Raw genomic sequence first — 20,897 nt, 5'->3', positions numbered from 1 at the left:
TCGCCCCTCTCTGTCTCTCGCCCCTCTCTTTCTCTTTCTCTCTCTTTCTCTTTCTCTCTCTTTCTCTCTCTCTTTCTTTCTCTCTCTCTCTTTCCTTTACACCGTCAACCCACAAAAAAAGAAAGAAACTATTCCTATGCAGCTGTAATTACAAAATGCTTTTCAAAGAAATTGTGCATCAATAGTAAGTGATTTCATCAAAGCAAATGAAATGCTGTAATTTTATAGCTGGTCTTCTCCACCTATTTCAGATACATGTTTTTGTGACTTTATTTTGAAGTGTTTGAATTGCTTCTATCAGAGTTAGTATAAAAATGATGGATCCATATCAATAGTCAGTGTTAGCATCATACACAGTCTTGCAGCACAGGATAGCTTCTCAGTAATTGACTTTAACTTGTTTTACTTGTCTGAAATTTGACAACCAAAAAAGCAAGGATTTGGTTGCCGAAACCTGTGCATATTATAATCAAGTGCATAGATGTTTGAAAACAAAAACTTAGTGACCGTCCCAGTGAAGGTCGTGCAAGCGGAAAGGTTCACCCCATTATTTGTTCTCTGCTCAACTCCTACTGGTGATGTAGTGGAAAGAGATTCATCTAATCTATGATGTAACTGATTGGTGACTTAGTTCTTATTGAAGGCAGAACTATGCAATCTACAATAAACATGTGAAGAGTGATGTCTGGGATCATTGAAACATTAGACTCCCTACAGTGTGGAAGCAGGCCATTCAGCCCATCAAATTCACACTGACACTCCAAAAGAGCACGCCTCCTAGACCTACCCCTCTCCACATCCCTGTAACCCTGCATTTCCCATGGCTAACCCATCTAGCCTGCACATCCCTGGATGCTATGAGCAATCCACCTAGTCTGCATATCTTTTGGATTGAGGGAGGAAATGGGGGCACCTAGAAAAAGCCCATACAGACACTGGGAGAATGTGCAAACTCCACACAGTCACCCAAGGGTGGAATTGAGACCCGATCCCTGAGCTATGAGGCAGCAGTGCTAATCACTGAGCCACCCTGCTGTACATATATAAATAAATGAGCATTACTATACTGTAGGAGTTGAAGAGCCTAACTTGGAGATAATGAGCAAGCAGCCTCTGGGACAGGAAATGTGCAGTCACCCACAGCCCAAGATACTCCAGACTGTTATCTCAATGTGCAGGTGACAGTATTGGTTGAAAGCACATGAGAAAGTACCAGTTGTATAACTGTAATGTGACTTAAACTAAAATTCACAAACTGCAGTGATGCAGCAAGGTAGGTGTTAATCTTTTTTAAATATATTTTTATAGAAAAATGGATTTTTGACATTACTACAAATGCAAAACAATATAATTCAAAAAAGTACAAAGAACTAAAAAAACCTGCACTCGTGCACAAATAAATATATATATATTATAATATTATATATATTATAATATTTGTTATATATATTATAATATTTGTTTTATTTATATATATATCTCTAATAACTAACCACTAACTAATAAATAACAATGATAACATGGCTCAGTGAGTCAAAACACTAGCTCTGAACTATCGAGAGCGTTAATTTACACACATTCATATGTTCGCAGTTCGCCCTCTGGATATTAGACTCGTAAAACACAATCGTTACAGCTATATAAAAGCCCTTATTAGTGCCCCAGACAGACCTGTGTCCTGATGGTCCAAAAAGGGCAGCCATGTCTTATAAATATGGTGCACCATACAACTGAGAATGTTTATAAGAAAATCCAAAGAGATATGTTCCGTAACAATCTTATGCCACCCTGACAACCTAACAGCATATTCTTCCTTGCGCAAAAGAAAGGATGTTGAAAGCTTTATCTTATGTTCATCTACGGGGCATACACTGGGCAGGCCAAGAAGAAGAGAAATCGGGTCTATCTTCACACTTATCCCCAAGACCCTCTCAGCACTCCAGTATTTTCGAGCAGGACCAGAGGCAATGCGTGAGAGTGCCTGTACTCACTTTGTTCTTGGGACATGTTTAAGATATACCTGGTTAAAGGTTTGATCTAGGCCAAGTGGACCCTGTCGAGAATCTTCAACAGTAAAGCATGAGTCCTATTGCAAATCAAGATCTTGCTCACATTTTTGTATCTTTCCATGTCTCTGAGGAGATCGCAACACCCAACTCTCTCTCCCACATCCTGCAACGCTGTTTGATCTCATCTGCGGGGTGAGCGGCCCCCATCCACATGCGCCCAGCACCACCATCTCCACACACACCGGTGATAAAGCATGCTGACAGAAAGTGTGTTCTTAGCACTGACCCTTCTCTATGTCGGATCCATAGGGATTGGTTAAAAGTGTAGTCCTTTTTTTTTGAATGAAATCTGTAATTTGAAAAAAAACGAAAGGGGTCCCTGCTAGATAGCTCATACGTCATTTTAATGAGGGATGTCTGACCTAACGAAGACACCAGAAGGGTCTCCCATCTTTTAAAGGTCTTGTTTTGGTTTTTGTCAAATAAATGAACAAACCTAGCTTTAAACAACCGATCGAAAACTGGAGTAATGAATATACCCAAATACAGGAAGCCCTGCTGTGACCACTTAAAAGGGAATCAAGATTCACCCTCAAAACGTAGTGCTTTCATAAGACCACCCATAGGCACAGCCTGTGATTATGCAAAACTGATCTTGTAACCCTTAAAGGTGCCGAGTGAATTTGTACATTGTATCAAACGAGGCACTGAAACTGCTGGGTTTGACAAAAAGATGAGACATTGTGCGCGGACGATGAAATCTTATGTGATTTTGACCCACTTTTAGAACCGATTATACTAGGATCACTACGAATGGCCTCTGCCAGCAGCTCTGTCACCAATGTAAAAGTAGTGGTGAAAGGGGACAGCCCTGTTAATTGCCCTAAAAATATTGAAATTGCTTGATCGCACAACATTGGTGAGAACCGTGGCGAGAGGTCACGAGAGAGAACTTTTACCTATCTTATAAAGGCTTTGCCCAAGCCTAACCATTCTAGAGTACAAAGAAAGTCTGGCCACTCAACCCGATCAAATGCCTTTTCTGCATCTACAGAGATCACCAGTTCCTGTACAGACTGTTGTTGACATACCTAAGTTATGTGAAGCAATCTCCTAACATTATTGGAAGATCTGCGGCCCTTCATAAAAACCCATCTGATCATCTTTAATAATTGAGGGCAACACAGTTTCCAGCCTTAATGCCAGAGTCTAAGGACGGATTTTAAAATCAACATTAAAAAGTGAAATGGGCCTATAGGAACCACAATCCTCCAGGGGCTTCCTTTTCTTAAGAATAAGAGATATTCGCCTCTCTTACAGATGGTGGGTGACGATCATGACTGTATTAGTCACTCAACATGTTGAGCATTGGGCCTGACAATGTGCTTATAAATTCCTTAAAATTCAGTGGGGAGTCCATTAAGGACCAGGCACCTTTCCGCTCTGAAGCTGCTTCACAGCTTCCTGCACCTCTTGCTCTGACAGGGAGACATTGAGAAAAGACTCTTGTTCAGTGGTTACACCCGAAAGCTCCAGATTCTTGAAAAAAGACTCCAACCTAGCCAGTCCACCCTCAAAACCTTCAGACTGGCATAATTCAGAGTAAGGTCTCTGAAATGCTGCATTAAGCTTTTTAAAATCACAGGTTAGGTTTCCAGCACCTTCCCTGATCGATATAATGGTTTGAGGGCACTTTTTTTTTTCTGGGCAAGATATGCTAAATACATGCCTGGTTTGTCACCAATGCTCAAACAGCCTTTGCTTTGCAAAAGTAAGCTCCTTCTTTGTCTGCATGAGCATGGAATTCAATGTAGACCGCAGCGCTGTAATCCTTTGTAGCTTAGCTACGGTGGGCCTGTCAAAGTAAGCCTTCTTGGCTGCCTTCAACCATGCTCTAAGGAGACGTTGCTTCTCGCCCTTCTGCCACTTCCTACTGACGGAATAGGAGACAATTAAACCTCTGGCATAAGCTTTAGCAGTTTCCAAAGGACAGACGGACTACTAGCCGAACCTGAGTTGTGTCTAAAAACGCTCTGAATTCATTAGAGAAATACTCCACTAACTTATTATCCTTGAGGATAAAGGGATCCATTCGCCAGTGTTTCGGACCTGCTACAGTGTCCTTAATCTTAACCAACAAGTTCACTGGCGCGTGATCGGAGATGGCAATATTACCAATTGTGCCAAGTCCAAGGATGCCACGGGGGTCAAAGGAAAAATCGATCCTAGTGTGGCACCTGTGCGGATTGGGAGAAAATATAAAATCCTTATCTGTAGGGTGGAGATCCCTCCAGACGTCCACCAACTCTAACTCTACACGCAAATTCACTAATTGCTTAGTTTGTAAAGAAGGTATCGGGGTTGGGGGGGGCCTTTGGGCATTCTGTTTACGCGAGATCCATAAGACCATTAAGATCTTCCCCCTATGATGATATGCTGAGATTCAAGGCTAATCAATTTAGAGAACACATCTACCAGAAATTTGAGGGAATGGGTTGGGGGAACAGTAGACATTTAAAATCCCATATTCTTCCCCATTTATCAAGGCTTTAAGGATTACGAACCTCCCCTGTGTGTCTTTAACACACTGTAATAACTTAAATGGGAGATTCCTCCTAACCAATATGGCCACTTCCCTACTCCTAATATTAAAAGATGAAAAGTAAACCTGATCAAAGCCATTCTGCTGCAATTCCAGATGTTCCCTATCATCCAACTGTGTCTCCTGCAATAAAGCAATATCCACCTTTTCCTTTTTAAGACTCGAGAGTACCTTTTTCATCTTAATTGGTGAGTGACTCCCCTTGATGTTCCAGGTATACTCTTTAAAAGAGTTATTAGCCATACCTTTCTGTAGTAACATTTACACTCCAGATAGGAAGAACTTGAATTACAAATCACTGAGCCTTAATAAAAGAAAATCCACAGAACATAAAAACTATACAAGCTAAAACACTACAGTTGACAAACCTAGTCAATGATCAAAGACTACAGAGTAACTTCGATTATCCGAATATCAATTATCCAAATTTTGGATAATCCAAAGAAGATCTCCGGGTCCTGATAGCAACATTATATCAAAGGGGTGTTTCAACACTGATCGTGTCTTTTGTTTACAATGATCAAAAATGAACTCGGCTAACTGAAATGCTGCTGAGAACAGTCCTGGCGTCAATAGGACATCTCCAAATGACTGACCATCTACCCTCTCTTTCTTCCCGCATTCTCCCTGGAGTTCTACACTGGGTGTACACTAAACCACCTTCCCCAGATAATCTCTCCAACATTGTCCCTACAGGGCAAATGTGGAACTTGTCAAAAGGTTACAGTAAAACATTGTGTGTGTGTGTGTGTGTTATTTGAGACTCACTGCCACCACTTTTTTTTTCCCCCCCTTGCCCCCCCCAAAAAAACGACAGCAGCAGACTTGCTGTTGGCATCCAGTCTGGCTGCTGGGGGGAGGGAGGTGCGTGGAGTGGTGGACGGGGATGGGCTTGGAAAGAGCTGGGGGTGGGGGCAGATGGAGGGGTGGGGGCTCGCAGACAGAGTGCTGCTGCCTAGTCTCCTGAACAGGGGAGCGGACTTAGCAAGGGCTTGCTGTGTCAATCCCATTGAACTGATTGAGGTGGGGGGGGGTCCTTCAGCAATACTGCAGGTCCCTTACACACAAGTGTGTGTCTGCTCAGAAACCAACCCTGAGATAGAGGGAGGGAGCAAGGCAGACAAAGCGAGAGAAAAAAGAAATTTCAGAAAACTGAGCCCCAGAGGAGAGGCATTGAAGCAATTAATTGAATAATCAATTATCCGAATGAAATAGTGCCCACCCTTCTCATTCAGATAATCGAGGTTCCTCTGTATATACAACAAAAACCAAAAAAAACCACATATAAAGCACCAATAGCACAAGATAGGGGAGTTCAACCTGCACACCCCAAAACCCAACTTCTTGCCCTGCTGCCAATACAGCAACCATGGCGTTTAAATGCCTGAACCAGTCTGAAACTGCCCGTAAATAGCGTCTAGCCATCCCAACTATTTTCTCTCTTAGCTAGAGCCGCACGGCAAACACAAGCAACCATAAAAATACAAGAAAGAATAACAATGTGAAGAAAGAATTTAATAATGAATAGTAAGTAAGTACCACCCATCCCCTGATAAAGCTTAACTTCAATTCCTGAGCATCATTTAACCCAAATTATTGCCAAAAAGAAAAGGGAAAAGAAAAGCCAACATGACTTCCTTTTCTAAAAGACAGACTTATTCAAATAACGTTATTCTCTGTACATATTAAATCATTCAGACTAAGTTAGCTTGTCCACAAAATCTCTCGTCTTCTCTGATGAGTCAAAGAAGTGTACAAATCCATTGAAGGTAATCCGAAGCACCGCTGGGTACCTTAGAAAGTACTGGATCCCAAGTCCCCTCAGTATTTCCTTAATGCCATCATCAGATTTCCTCTTCCGGATCACCACTGCTGAGAAGTCCTGGAAAAATATGATCCCAGAGCCCTTGTACACTAAGCCCGTTGGATCCTTCCCCTGGATTCTGGAAGCTTCCATGATTCTCTGCTTGTCTCTATAATTGTCGAACCGCACCAGGATAGGGCGAGGATGTTGGTCCAGACCCCGCCTCCATGCCATGACCCAGTGAGCCCTCTCAATCTTCAGTCTTCCCATTCCAGACTCCAAGCTAAGGAACTTCGGCAGCCAATCCTCAATAAATTCCACTAGTCGCTCACCTTCCTTTCCCTCCAGCAAACCAATAATCTGAATACTTTTCCTCCTGCCGTTGTTAGTGAGATCATCAACTTGGTCAAGCAAATTATGGACCTGCGTCTTCATGGCCTGGATCCTAACCTTGAAGGAATTGGTCTCAGCTTCCACCACTGTGACCCTGTGTTTGACCTTGTCTGACCTTTTCCCGAGGTCTCCCAGCTGCAGCACGATTGAGATCGGGCCAGCTTCTCTTCAATTTGCTTCTCGGGCATCTCGCGAGATTTCGTGAGCTCCGATACCAGGGTCTGGTAAGAAATAGAGCCCGAGGAGTCTGCAGCTTCAGGCCTCGGGTGAGCCTGCTACCTTCTTCGGTATCCCTGGACAGCGGAAATGCAGGTCAGTGCCTTCTTCGACCTTTCTAGGACTCTACAACCTTTTCAGAGTCCTAGAATACAGCAACGACCTGGGTAAGGTGGGTTAGGGCTTTGTCTGCCCGTGATACAGTGTGGAACTCTGCAAAGCAATCTTCCCATATTGGATCCCCTGTTGATCTTCTTTTGAGCGAAAAAAAACCCATCATATTGATCAGGACCTACACAGTAATTGATTTTTATTGTCATATGTTCTGGATACAAAGCGAACAGATTGACAAGGAGGCATTCTCTCCATCTGGGAAGAGGATGAGAACAGCTGTCTATCCTGACATTGGTGAAGCTCTGCTAATATGGTTCAAGGCAACTCCAGCAGAGAATGTTCCGGTCTCTGAACAATCCTGCTGGAAAGGGGAATCACCCTGCAAAGATGGCTGAACCAATTCAGGACAAGGCACAGCATTCTCTTCCATACAGATAGTGTGACTGCAGCAGTTATGCCAAGCAATAACAGATAATTTGACTGATAATTATTTTAGTCCACATCCTGAATGAATGTGTACTGAACCATGTTTATCACAGACAAAAGTAGGCAGTTATTCTGTTTTACGAGATTGCTGTTTACCTGTTCCACCTTTTAACATTAACGGTGGAGAGTGAAGTAGGAAGTGTCATTGCTATGAACTGCAGCAACATGGATGGCACCCAGAAGTTGTTGCTTCTTGTGATGAGGAAGCTTAAGAAGTTATGTTGTGCGAATGTTGTGACACTACACTTAGTGTGAGGCTACCAAAATTACCTGAATCATCTCCAGCATTTTGAAGAGCAGAAGAGGAAAGTGAATAAAATGTATCAACAGAAATGATAATTAACAAAGAACTCCCTCGTGTACCCCAGCAATGTTCTTGGCTCCCAACACCATGACCAAACTTCCAGCAAATGGACCAGGAGATGAGTAGGAATCTAAAAACAAACTACTCACGTTAGCTGATCTCTCCAGTCAGAAAAGCCATTGATTAAGAAGCTTGAACACTACCAACTGTTCTAGAAGCCAACCTCATAATGGAGGTGGTCTGGAAGATTTGTGATGGAAGCCATGCCAGGTTCCAGTGGGCTACGAAAGGCAGATGGGGTTCTGAGAAGGAGACGGTTCAGGCCAACTACCTGATAACGAGCTTCTTTTTACTTACCTGTGGGATGCCAGCACAGAAATTTCAGCAGAGACAAATTTGGAAATCTATTCCAAGGTGGACAGTGCTGTATGCTCTATGATGAAACTGATAGATGAGGCAGTCGTAGTTGTAGAACATTATTTAATCAAGGAAGCTGATGGCCCTGAAGAGTTCGATGATTTCTTGCTCACACACTTGCCTGTATCTTTACTAAAGCCACGAAGGATGTGGAGTTGATCTGGGATTTCACACTGAAGTACAAAACCATGGAAAACATGTTTAATGTGTCACTGACCTAGTTGACTGTATCACATGCTTCCAAAGACAATACAAAGCAGTAAAAAATTAGAGCTTCTCTATTCCTAACTCCCAATGGAGAAAGTGAGGCGTGCAGATGCTGGAGATCAGAGTCAAAACGTGTGGTGCTGGAAAAACACAGCAGGTCAGGCAACATCTGAGGAGCAGGAGAGCCCTTTGTGATGAAGGGCTTATGATGAAGGGAAACGTCTACTCTCCTGCTCCTCGGATGCTGCCGAACTGCTGTGTTTTTCCAGTGCCACACTTGTTGACTCCCAATGCCTTATACTATGCAAGTCAGGTCATTGTAAGATAGACATGTTTCATATTTAGTGTATCACTGTTCCATTTTCTTTGGTCTTTGAGTATGTTTGTAGGCAAATTGAGTTACGTTGGGATCTCCTTGGCTATCTTGAAGCTTCAGTTGACACAAAGTTGTGCATGGACCCCCTGCGATTTGACTATATTCTCTCAAAGGAGAAACACAGGGCAAGCAAATCTAGAGCTTCCTTTGGATGTAAAGTTTAAATTAAGAAGGAAAACCCTGACATATAGTAAATGCCAGGAGGATAACAGATTTTAAGAATCAGGTTGTATATCTAAAGTTCAGAGGGGAATTGGCAGGGGGTGGGGGGGAAGGATGAGAAGCGAATCGCTAGATTGAGAAGATACTGACAGCTAATAGGGAATCAGATCTCGTATATGGATGGTAAAAAGAGAAGTAGGATCGATGAGGAACCAAAGGGGTGGTTACACAATGAGGTAGGCATGATTTGTCTTTACCAAGAACAATGCTGTACATACCATCGTGAGTGTTGAAGGAGGTGGCTATGGTGATCATTTTTGTGTAGGTGATTATCTTCCAAAATGCTACAGATTGTAAAATGATTCCTGCAGATTGGATGATAGCAAATGTCACCCTGCTATTTTACAAGGGAGCAAGAGAAAAGACTGAGCACTCAGACCTGTTAGGAGGAAATTGCTAAAACCCATTATAAAGGATGGACTTAAATAGACACCTAACCAGTAATGACCTGACTTGCAAATTAATGCTATGCCCAATGAGCAATTGTGTTTGATTTGTTGGCATTTTTTTCAAGATATTACATTCAACATTGATACTGGAGAGCTGATTGGCATTGGATACTTGTGATTTTCAGAAGGCTCTTGGTAAAATTCCCCGCAGAATATTAGTTAGAAAGCACGTGGGAAGGGAAGTAACGTTTTGGCATGGATTAATGATTGGCTAACAGATAGAAAACTGAGTAGGATTAAATGGGCCACTCTTGAGTTGGCAGGCCTATGAGGCACCGCAAGGATCAGTACTTGGGGCCTCCCATCGTCCACAATAATTTGGAGTTGGGGTCAAAGTAGAATATTTCCACACTTGTGGCTGATATGAAGCTAAGTGGGAATGTGTGCTATGAGGAAGATGTAAAGTGAGTTCAGGATATTTTGGACAGGCTTGTGCATGAGCAAGAAAATGGCAGATGGAATATAATGTGAGAAAATGTAAAGTTATCCACTTTGAAACAGATGTGCAGAATATTTCTTCAAGGTATGAGGTGGAAAATCCAGATATAGATGTATTTAGAGGGCTACAAAGATAGGACTGGAGAATAGAACTAGCAGGGTAGCTCTTTATGGGAGTCTGTACAGAGACAATGGGTCCAATAGCCTCCTGTCCTGTAAATTCAATGATTCTTGTTATAATAGAGGTGTGGGGCACAAAAGGAGGGAAGATGATCTGTTAAATTTGTAGAAAGCACTGGTTCAGCTGTGACTGTAATATTTATCCAGTTTTGAACAGAATCTTCAGGAACAATGTGAGGAAGAGGGCACGCAAAGAATTGACAGGAATGGCTGCAGGAACAAAGAGCTTCAATTACTGTATTTTGTTTCAGAGAAGAAACAGTTGAGAGAAGAGATTTGTATACAATATTATGAAGGGTTTGGATAGAGAAGAGAGGGTGAAACTGATCCCATTAGTACAAGATTGAAAGTCAGAGGGAAACGGATTTAAGGAAATTTAAGCAAAGAAAGAACGGTGGCGTGAGGAAAACCATATTCCCACAGTGAGTATTTGGGCTCTGGAATGCTGTGCCTGAGAGTGTGGTGGAAGCAGCTGCGTTCAAGCGGGACCTGGATTGTTATCTGAAAGGGCAGATCGTGCAGGGATAGAGATGCTGGCAGGGGAATAGCAAGTGGTGACTTTGCTCCTTCAAAGAACCGGTGCAGACAAAGCGGACTGAGTAACCGGCTCTGTCCCCTAATCATTCTGTGAAACTGATGGATTTCCTACATTGAGACACTGTCGCACCTAATTTCCTGTAAAACACATTGGGACGTCCTGAGGTTTTGAAAGACAATGCAAGTCTTCACTTTTTCCTCACGTTGTGTATCGTAATGTGCTGATAGCTTTTCCAGTAAAAACAGACTTCTCTGTTGGTCACAAAATGAAAGTACCAAGAGCACTGTTGCATTGTTACAAGCTGCAAAGGATCAGGGGGAGAAAAAAAAAACTGCCAGGCAAGTATCTGGAGAGATAAGGCAAACAGTGTAGATTTTGAACAGATCTGGCAATTTAAAATGGGTGTCTAGACGGTGCAATGGGGTATCAGCAGCAGAAGAATTGTTTCAACTTTAATAATGTGTAACCTCCTGGTTCAGTTTACCCCATTACAACCAAGCTAGGGATGAACCTTGGTTCAACAAAGTGTGCAGGAGGGTATGCCAGGAGCAGCACTGGGCATACCTAAAAATGAGGTGTTGATACAGGACTACTGGCAAACACCAGAAGCAGCATACAAGAGATGGGGCTCTAAGCCTACATCCTGTCACATCCAGTTGTGAATGGTGATGGATATTAAAAAATTAGTAGGATCAGGAGGCTCTACAAATATTATCATCCCCAATGAAAGGGGAACCTAGCACAATACTGCAAAAAATGAGCCTGAAGAATTTTCAATCAGCCAGAATTGTCAAATGGGTAATCCAACTCCTGCTCCTCTTGAGATCCACATCAGCTGAAATGTCAGTCTTCAGCCAATCCAAATCATTCCATGTGATATCCGCAGAAGAGCATCTAACACCTCAAGCCTGGTCCACCATTCAGTATGACCACAGCTGACCACCTCCGTTTTTATGGTCCCCTAAGGCCAAAGGCATTGGAGAAAAGGTAGACCATTTTCGCTCCTCCAGTCTGCTTAGCCATTCATTGAGATCATGGCTGATCTTGTCCCTCAGCCTTTGATTCCCTTAATGATTAAAAATCTATCTGCTTCAGCCTTGAACATACTTAATGATCCAGCCTTGACAGCTCCCAGCAATACAGAATTTCACAGATTCACTAGCCTTTGAAAGAAAAAATTCCTCCTCATAGAATAGAAGAACCTTTTATTTCACTGTACTTCCACACATGTGATAAAGTGTACGACATTGCCCCATATGGCGCCATTTTAAGTGCAACGTACCAAGGCACAGATCTTAGATACAAAATATAGAAATAAAAGGGAAAAAGACAGGAGAAAAAAAGTTACATTACTTACAGTTGTTAATAGTTGTTAATAGATTAGAAAAATGAGTAAGTTAAAAAGATAATATAGTCTTTCAGTAGATCAGCGCAGGAGCTTCCACACATGGTGTGCCTGGGCTTGCCAGTTGCTGACTGCCCACATTGGTCCCCAGTCTGACAACCATCACTCTGCTTGGGGCCCCCAGCCCGCTCCGCTTCATGTTGCCAGCTCGCTGTACCTTAGGAGAGAACCCCAAGAGGGGGACAAAGGGGAAATAAGTGAAGAAAACTAGAAATAAACAGAGCGGAGGAGCTCCTACTCTGCTGCCATCTTGACAGTCGTCTCCATCTTAAACATGCCCCTTTACTCTAGATATGCTATGTAGTACCACAAGGGGAAACCACTTTCTGCCTCTATCCTGTCAAGCCCCCTATGAATCCTGTATGTTTTTATAAGGGCGCCTGTCATTTTTCTATATCGAACCTTATTAATTCCCTGAGATCAAAATCTATGCATCTCAGCCTTGGATATATTCGACAACATGTAATCCAGTACAGAATTCTTAAGAATCAGTGTTTTGAGTAAATAAATTGCTTCTCATCGCTGTCCTAAATGAGTGATCCTTATCCTGTGACCCCAGGTTTTTGATTTGTTAGCCAGGGGAAACTTACTGTGTGACAACACTGTCAATCTTCTTCAGAATCTGATTTGTTTTAATGAGATCACGGATCATTCTTCTAAACTGCAAGGACATAGGCGCATATTTGTTCAGCATTATGCCTAGGGCAGTCCTCTCGTCCTCGGAACCTTTTGATGCACTATCTTCAGTGGAAGTTCTTTTTTTTTTAAAATATGGAAACCAGAACTGTGCACAACACGCTAGGTGTCGTCTCTCCAAAGCCTACAAGATTTTTTTTGCAAGTTTCTTATTCTTGCATTTCCTTGCAACGAAGGCCGATGTGCACTTTGCCTTCCTGCATGCTTGCTGTACCTGAATGCTAACTTTGTGTTCCTTGTTTGAGCACACGCCAGTCTCTGAGCATCAGCATTTTAAAAAAAAAATCACACTTTAATCATTTGATACAAGAGCATGTTTCCTAATTTTGTTCAGTGTGGATAAACGGTCAGTGATAGTTGGTTAATTTGTTCCAACTTTGCTACTTATTCTTTCTGTATTGATACCTCTTTTAATTGGACAGTACAGGAGACATCCACTAAGGTCGCTTTAATGTTATCGAATGTAGGTTCTGGCAGAAGTGGCCCTGTTATTGAGAAGATGGCAATGAATAAAACCCTGTTCATAACAAAGGCAAAGGAAACTCAACAATTTAATTACTAATGTTTCTGTCTGTGTCCAATATAGATTCCTGTTCCTGTGATGCTCACCAATCATGGAAGATCTCCTCCTCTGCCAGCAGATTCCATGTTCTATCACTTGTCCCAAACAATCCTTGATCCCACTCTGCTTTGTTATGCCTTGCTGCCTTTTTATTCCTCTTGACTTTTACTTTCTTCTGTTATTCACCTCCATTCGTCTCTGACCGTTCCACTCTGCATTCGCACTCTGTCAGTCCCTTTTTCTGATTCTTGCTGCTAGGATGGTTTTTACCACCCCACAGAATTCATGTTTGGACTGTACTGAGAAATTGCTGTCAGTTCTTACATTAGCCAAGTGCTTTGGTGTTGTTTGGACGATGTATTATTAATTCATGGAAAGCTGAGTAATTCTAATTTCTGCAAGGAGCTGTACTACAGATTGCTGCAACATTTCTGATCACTGCTGTTAGAAATTAATAGTAATCAAATGCAGTCAACCTCAAAATCATCAGTGAACTTGTTGGGTTCAATTTTAAACTCACGTAAAGCCCATTTGCTTTGAGATTAAATCAGGCCCAACTGTTGTCTTAGAAGTATAAGGGATCAATTCTTCCTTGGCTTTTCAAAAGTACAGTGGTTTTCAAAGGGTCAAGAACAGTTGTTATATTAATTTTAAGTCTCACAAACCTATGAAGCCAACAACTCCTAAGTTATGAAAATACTTTATCTGTGGATAAGCAGACATGAGTGGAAAATACTTAACATATAGGTAGACATTTTTTTGAATTGAACGATATGTCCATAGTCACAAATATTTGTGACAAATAACCAGTTTGATGACTTTGACCAGTTTTTATGTCTGTGTTGCCAGGAAAGGACTTTTTGTTCTTCTGTCCATTTCACGCTGAATTTAAGAAAACTTGTAAATATTTATGGTGAAATGAACAAATTATTGGATTTAAACAAAAATCAATCAAAAAAGCAATTTTCTAAAATGATCTGCTCAAAGAATGCTGGTCACTGCTGTGCGTTCTTTTGATGCATAGTAAATTATATAACAAGTACTGATTTTAAATGTTCTTTCTCAACAGACGACAGCCTTGTACAGTTTCTGAAGTGTTCAACTTCTGCTGGGTGCTGTTTGTTCAGACCAAAGGTAAGTAGGCAAATCATTGTGAGTATCTAGTGCAAAAATAATTCAGAATAATTTAGAAACAAATGGTAAAACATTTTCTTATAATTATTGTGTAAATAATTCAAAGCATGTTAACTTGGATATCTTAAAGCCATGGTTTCAAAGATAGTTCATGAGCTTTGTAATACATCAGGTGTGCTTCAATATGTAACTTTTTTTATTTCATGTCAGGATTTGCAAACAGATGTTTATTGAATTTGAAAGCTGCTATATGGTTGTTTTGCTGACATATCTTCAAAATATTGACCTTTCTCAATAGTCAGGTTACGTGCTGAATCTACAGTTTCTTAAATTCCAACAATTATTTTAAGCTATTGTAATCTCTTCCGTTTGATTTTCATATTACAATTGTTCTTAATTTAAAACACACCATCAAACGTTGTTTCCATTGCATATAGTGTGTTGATCCAGCAAATTTTATGTGGTGGCTTGTTTTTGATTTGATTTATTATTGTTATATGTACCTTGCTCGTGAAAAGTTTTTTGCTTTGCCTGCAATACAGGCAGATCATACGATACAAAGTGTATTGGTGTAATAAAATGGAGTGAAGAATACAATGTTACGGCTGCAGAGAAGGCGCACAAAGAGCGAGATCAACATAAAGTTTGAGTGATCCATTCTGAAGTCTAAATACAGCAAGGAAGAAGCTGTTTGGGCTGCCTGTGGTTACTGTTTTCATTACTAACTTTAGTTCTGTGGCTTTTTGCTGCCCATTGGATTTGTTTTGGCTACAATATAACAATCAAACTACATATCCTTGCCATAGTTCCCAAAATTATATTAAGCTTTTGCATCACACTAAAGCCTTTATGGGATTTAATCCAATTAAACCTCTCCATCTGATTTTCTTTCCAGTCTTTCCTTAATAAAGCACCTGTCACGAACACATGAATGCTTCTAAGATGGCTGTAGTCAGTATTGTGGTAAAGGAAACAAGGCAGTAAATTTGTGTACTGAAAAATCCCACAAAAACGGCAATGTGATGATAATCAGTTCTGTTCTTGAGAAATAAATGTTGGTCAGGACGTTGAGAGAAATTCTTTTTATCCTTCTTCAAACTAGATATTTTCCATACACCTGAGAAGCACTCCCATTTAACATCTCATTCAAAAGACCACTCCTCTGACAGTGCAGAGCTCCCTCAATGTTATTGTGGTGTATAAGCCTACTTTTGTCCTCAAATCTCTGGAATAAGACTTCAACCCTGACAGTGGCAAGAGTGATAAGTCACATAGTGCTGACATTGTACTTCAGGACATTATCTACATTTATGCTTAGGAAGGGATTGCTGACACTAATGGTTCATGTAGATGTTCTCCCATGACCATCTATGTTTGGTTCTGCCAGTGTGCACCTCCACTCCATACCTGTTGAAATAAATTTAATTGCCCATTCACTAATCAGTATGCCTTAGAATCTTGCTATATGTAAGCCCCCCCCCCCCCTCCCATTTTCTCACATTAAAGCAATCACTGTATTTTGAAATAATTCGTTGCACGTGAAGTTTTGTGCCTTATTTCTGAGGGAAGGGATAAACTGGTACCAAAAGATGAGCCTTTTTTGTAATTATTTCACAAAAGATCTTTCCAAACATCTTGCTAAATCTGATCAGACTGTAAAACTGAAATTGTGACTTCATTGTGAATAACGTTGAAAATTGAAAAGACTCCATCATCATAGTTGGTGGGTGGCATAGTGGTTAGCACTGCTGCCTCACAGCGCCAGAGACCCAGGTTCAATTCCCGCCTCAGGCGACTGTGTGGAGTTTGCACATTCTCCCCGTGTCTGCGTAGGTTTCCTCCAGGTGCTCCGGTTTCCTCCCACAGTCCAAAAATGTGCAGGTTAGGTGAATTGGCCATGCTAAATTGCCCGCAGTGTTAGGTGAAGGGGTAAATGGAGGGGAATGGATCTGGATGGGTTGCGCTTTGGCAGGTTGGTGTGGACTTGTTGGGTCGATGGGCCTGTTTCCACGTTGTAAGTAATCCAATCTAGTTTCCATGTTTAAGCATGTCCTATTTCTGACTTGTGGAAAAAAAATCGTTTTGTTTGTGAACCATCTGCCTCACATTACTGAGGTGATGAAACCTGTATCTCGTGTTGAAAATGACAGTAACAGGATTTGGATATAGTCTATTTGGTTTTACTAAAGAAAAAATAAATAAGTGAGATATTTTTCTGAACCCTTTTCAGGTAGATTTTACATGGCTGAAATCTGGGGACTAATTTGAAACCTAAATGGTGTATGTTTCTTTAAGTTACATTTTTCTCTTTTCTACTATAACTGTGATACTCTTTGTTTAAAATATTTTTTGTACTGAACTGTACTAACTATTTTTGATAATCAAATGAGCTGGTTATGGATTCAATTAAAGGGATGTTTGGGTACATTTTAAACCACTGATTTAAAAAGCTGCTGGTTTTGATGCTAAATTGTGCAATTAATGTTTCACATACTCTTATCTCTCACTAAAGCAATCCAAGCTCACTCATTTATATTTTGCAATGGCAGTTGCTCAGTTTATTTATAAGAAAACATAAAGCCGGTTTTGGAATTTAATTTGCTACAGCAGTTATTGTCAGTCATTTCCTAACTGCACAGAAATGTGTAATGTGTAGTGGAGTGTGAAGGTCACACACACCACCTCTCATTACCAACTGCAATAAACAAGAACCCCTTCCTGCTTCCAATACTGCTTGTGGACATTTTGTGGACATCACTGTTAGTGATCCTAGTTCATTTCTCTCCTTTATCAATCGACGCCCTCCCCATGAATATCACTGTTTGGAAGATCTTTTTGTCTTAATCAGAATTTGAGACAAACACATAACAATAAAATCTGAAGTTTTTATGCCAAAGTTAGCTTCTGAAATTGCTAAATATTGTTAAAGGATAAATTGCATTTTCCAGGTTGACACAATTCGTTGGTGCTTCAGTGTACCGTACCCAGAAATAGGAAATAAGATGATGTGCATGGTGAGTTCCTAGTATACTCCATGTGCTGAGCTGAGGCCTGGTTTCCATAATGACAGAAAAGGAAAACTGTTACACTAGCTTCATCAACCTGACTGCCTCCCTTCTAGTGGGAGGTCTACTGTCAGAGAAAGTTTGCAGCGTAGAAAGGCTCCAGATGAAAAGGACAAAGTGAATGACTATCAATTGCAGAGGGATGTGGGTCATATTTTTGGCTGTGACTGAGCGTGAGTGAATGAAAATTTGGCTTTTTTATTTATAAAAGTAACACTTTTTCTAGTTTTGAACTAACTGGTAACTAACTATAATTGCCTGAAAATTGGACAATTGTAAAATTCCAGATTATGTATGCGGCCATTTTGTCAGTGTGTCAAAACCTGATGTGCAACATTATTGGCTACAGACAATACTTCGGGCAATATCCTTTGCTACAAGTGCTCATGGGTACTAACTGAAGGCAGTTTTCTCACCTTTTCTGTTTCAGTCCATCTGCTCAGCGTCAGACAAATTTTGTCTGGTGACCTTGTTACTAAAACATTTTAGGATATTATTAACTATCCCTTCATGTCCAGCATCAATAATGTTTACATATATTGGCAAGGCTGTCAGGGTTGAGTGGGGTTTGCATCAGTTTTCATCTTTATTTCAGTTTGTTGGTATTCTGTGATTAGTTTTCCAGGAGCAATGATGATGGTCACTCCAGGTCATTGTGTCCACTCAATAACTTGCTTGATGTTACTGTTTTTCTTGGCCCTGTCAATAGTATATTTTGCCAGTCCCTTTCTGTGACACTTGTTCTGAACTTCTGTGATATCCTGATCACAAAGTTGATTGTTTACTCCTTGTCCTGCATTTCCTCCACGTCTTCCCTCGCTTGCTTCTGCTTCTGCTTCTCTTTCTTCTTGTCATCAGGTACACAGGGAGAAGCTGACAAAGGCTGAGTCCTCCTCATAGTGACATTGTGTTCTGCTGTATCCTGCACAACAAATAGTGTGCTGCACTCTGAACAGTAACAGGAAAGCTTCTCCAGAGTGGTCCAGGTGGTGGAAGTGTTGGCAGGCACCTCTGGGTCTGCTTGATGGCCTTTTTATATGTGAGTTGTGCACTGAATCATGAGCCACGTGATCGATGGTTAGCTCTGGTCACTAAGCAGCACACCTCTGATTTCTCATGGCTGAAAATCTGTTAGTAATATGGACTATTACAGAGTGAAGGCATCATGATCCCTGCTAGAATGCTAGACATTGATCTGCATGATGTGCTATCTATGGTCTCATACCAGTTGGACATTAAGGGAATCGAGCAGTCTGCAATTGCTCCCATACCCACAAAGTAATGCGTGTAATCAGTATTACCCTGCACCTTGGGGAAGCCATCGTGATGCAATCTTTATCCCTTGTTTTGCATATTCTCTTATTCAGCAGTCTATGTTGAACTAAGAGAGTTTGGAAACATTGCTTGCTCCATCCTGCCAAGTCACAATGGTCATTTGGCAGTGGCAAAACTATCTCCTACTCCCTCTGAAGCTGCATGTCTTTCTGAAACAAGTGGCAGATCACAGTGAGCGAGTCCTGACAGAAACAGAGACACCGACCAGCTTTGACAAAGGGTCAGTTAGACTCGAAACATCAGCTCTTTTCTCTCCCTACAGATGCTGCCAGACCTGCTGAGATTTTCCAGCATTTTTTCTCTTTGGGTACACCAACCACAATGTTTCTTGCTGAGATGGAGATGAGAAAATCACTCCCTCGAGACTCTGGGGCTAACATTGGGGAAATAGGTGGTCATTGGTATGCCTGGGTTGCACTGTTAGAAAGAATTGAGCAGGCTTGATTTGGCTAGCTGGTCTTTTCCTGTTCTAAGTTTATAAATGCTCAATAGGAATAAAGGGGCAACGTACAATATGAAAATACATTGCTTTCATTTATACCATTTGGCATGAAGCAAGCAGGCTTCAGGAGGCTCTTATTCCCTTGCACCACCTGTAATAAATGCACTTCCTAATTACAATGAATCAATATATTGTTCTAGAATGGATCTTAAATGTGATTTTACAAGGTTGTTTGTCAATCTGATCCTGGATTAAGTACTTGGCATTTCTAGTATCTTTCTGAGAGGGGGTCGTTTAGCTCAGTTGGCCAGTTTATGATGCCAACAGCATGGATTCAGTTCCTGAACCAGTTGAGGTTACCATGAAGGACTCATCTTCTCAACACCTACCCCTTGCCTGGGGTGTGGTGATCCTCCGGTTAAACTACTACCAATCATCTCTCTCTAATGACAAAGAATGCAAAGTTCCTATGGGACAATGATGACTTCATTTTTACTTTCCCAAAGATTGTAGAACATTTTTATTAAGAGGATGTTTAACAAGAAGGAATACATTTTGCACAATCACAGCAATAAATCAACCATACATCATTGTACACTTGGTTATTACGCGTATCAGTGAGGCGTTGTGCTGCTGAGATGTTGGTACCTTATTCAGAATAATCCATCTGGTTTCTCTGTAATGAACTCTTCTGGAAAATTGTTTGCCATCTGATCAGCATGGTTACAGAGATCAGAATGTCACTGTTTTGTTGACTTTGGATCGGGAATTTGCTTTTGGCTGAATACACAGCTAAAGACTTAATTGTACGATGACCTTTCAATACCGTTTGCCAGGTAATTTGCTTCAGCCTTCGCAGATTCCAGCTGGGACTCTCTGAGCATAAGCAATGTTTGGTCATGCTGGAACTTGGATGGAGTCAGCAGTGATGGCTAATTGTATTTACAGAGATTTGTTTCAACTTGTGCAGACCTGTTCGTTTCTGCCACAGGGTTCAACCCAGTTGTAGTCGGCGCTGAAAGCTTGAGCTACTCTTTTTAGCTTTTTCCACTTCACAGTTGATTCACTAATGCTCTTCCAGTATCTGGCCTCAAAGAAAGGTTCAAGCTGTAAACCTGAGTTCATTACTTTTAATATTCTGCAGGGGATGCAAACAGCTCTGACTGCTCTTCATTGCTGAGGTAAGGAAACTGTATTTTCAGGCTTGCAGAAAGCATCGTTCACCAAACCACCTTGAACATAACTCAACTATTAGCAATGAAACGGATGAGCAGCGGTTGCTTAATATCGCTTTTATAATGCTAATGATTCAAATACTTTTGAAAGAATCCTATGCATTTTGAGGAATTTGAAGAGAATGTTGTTCTTTTCATGCTTGGGCTTGCAAAGTAAAATCTTGCTATGTAGAAAGTCTTTTTTTTTTGCAACTTTGGTTTTGCAATGAGTAGATTTGATGGGAGCTTTTAGTAGACTCATTGCTTCATGTATATAATTTGTTGGAGG

The 20,897-nt window shown here is 41.1% G+C and overlaps 1 protein-coding gene across 1 annotated transcript in view; it reads left to right on the top strand.

Annotated features, from left to right (window-relative positions):
* Positions 1–20,897, top strand: part of LOC122558424 (retinoblastoma-like protein 2) — a 98,637-nt gene that overhangs the window by 15,239 nt on the left and 62,501 nt on the right. Inside the window, exon 4 of the mRNA XM_043706981.1 lies at positions 14,488–14,552. Within this exon, the coding sequence (XP_043562916.1) occupies positions 14,488–14,552 (65 nt within the window). The remainder of the gene's footprint in view (positions 1–14,487; positions 14,553–20,897) is intronic.

This window comes from Chiloscyllium plagiosum, chromosome 17 (genome assembly GCF_004010195.1).
Source record: "Chiloscyllium plagiosum isolate BGI_BamShark_2017 chromosome 17, ASM401019v2, whole genome shotgun sequence".
Taxonomy (NCBI): Eukaryota; Metazoa; Chordata; class Chondrichthyes; order Orectolobiformes; family Hemiscylliidae; genus Chiloscyllium; species Chiloscyllium plagiosum.
Note: the sequence above shows the minus strand (reverse complement) of the source record. Positions and strands in the feature narration are given on the sequence as shown.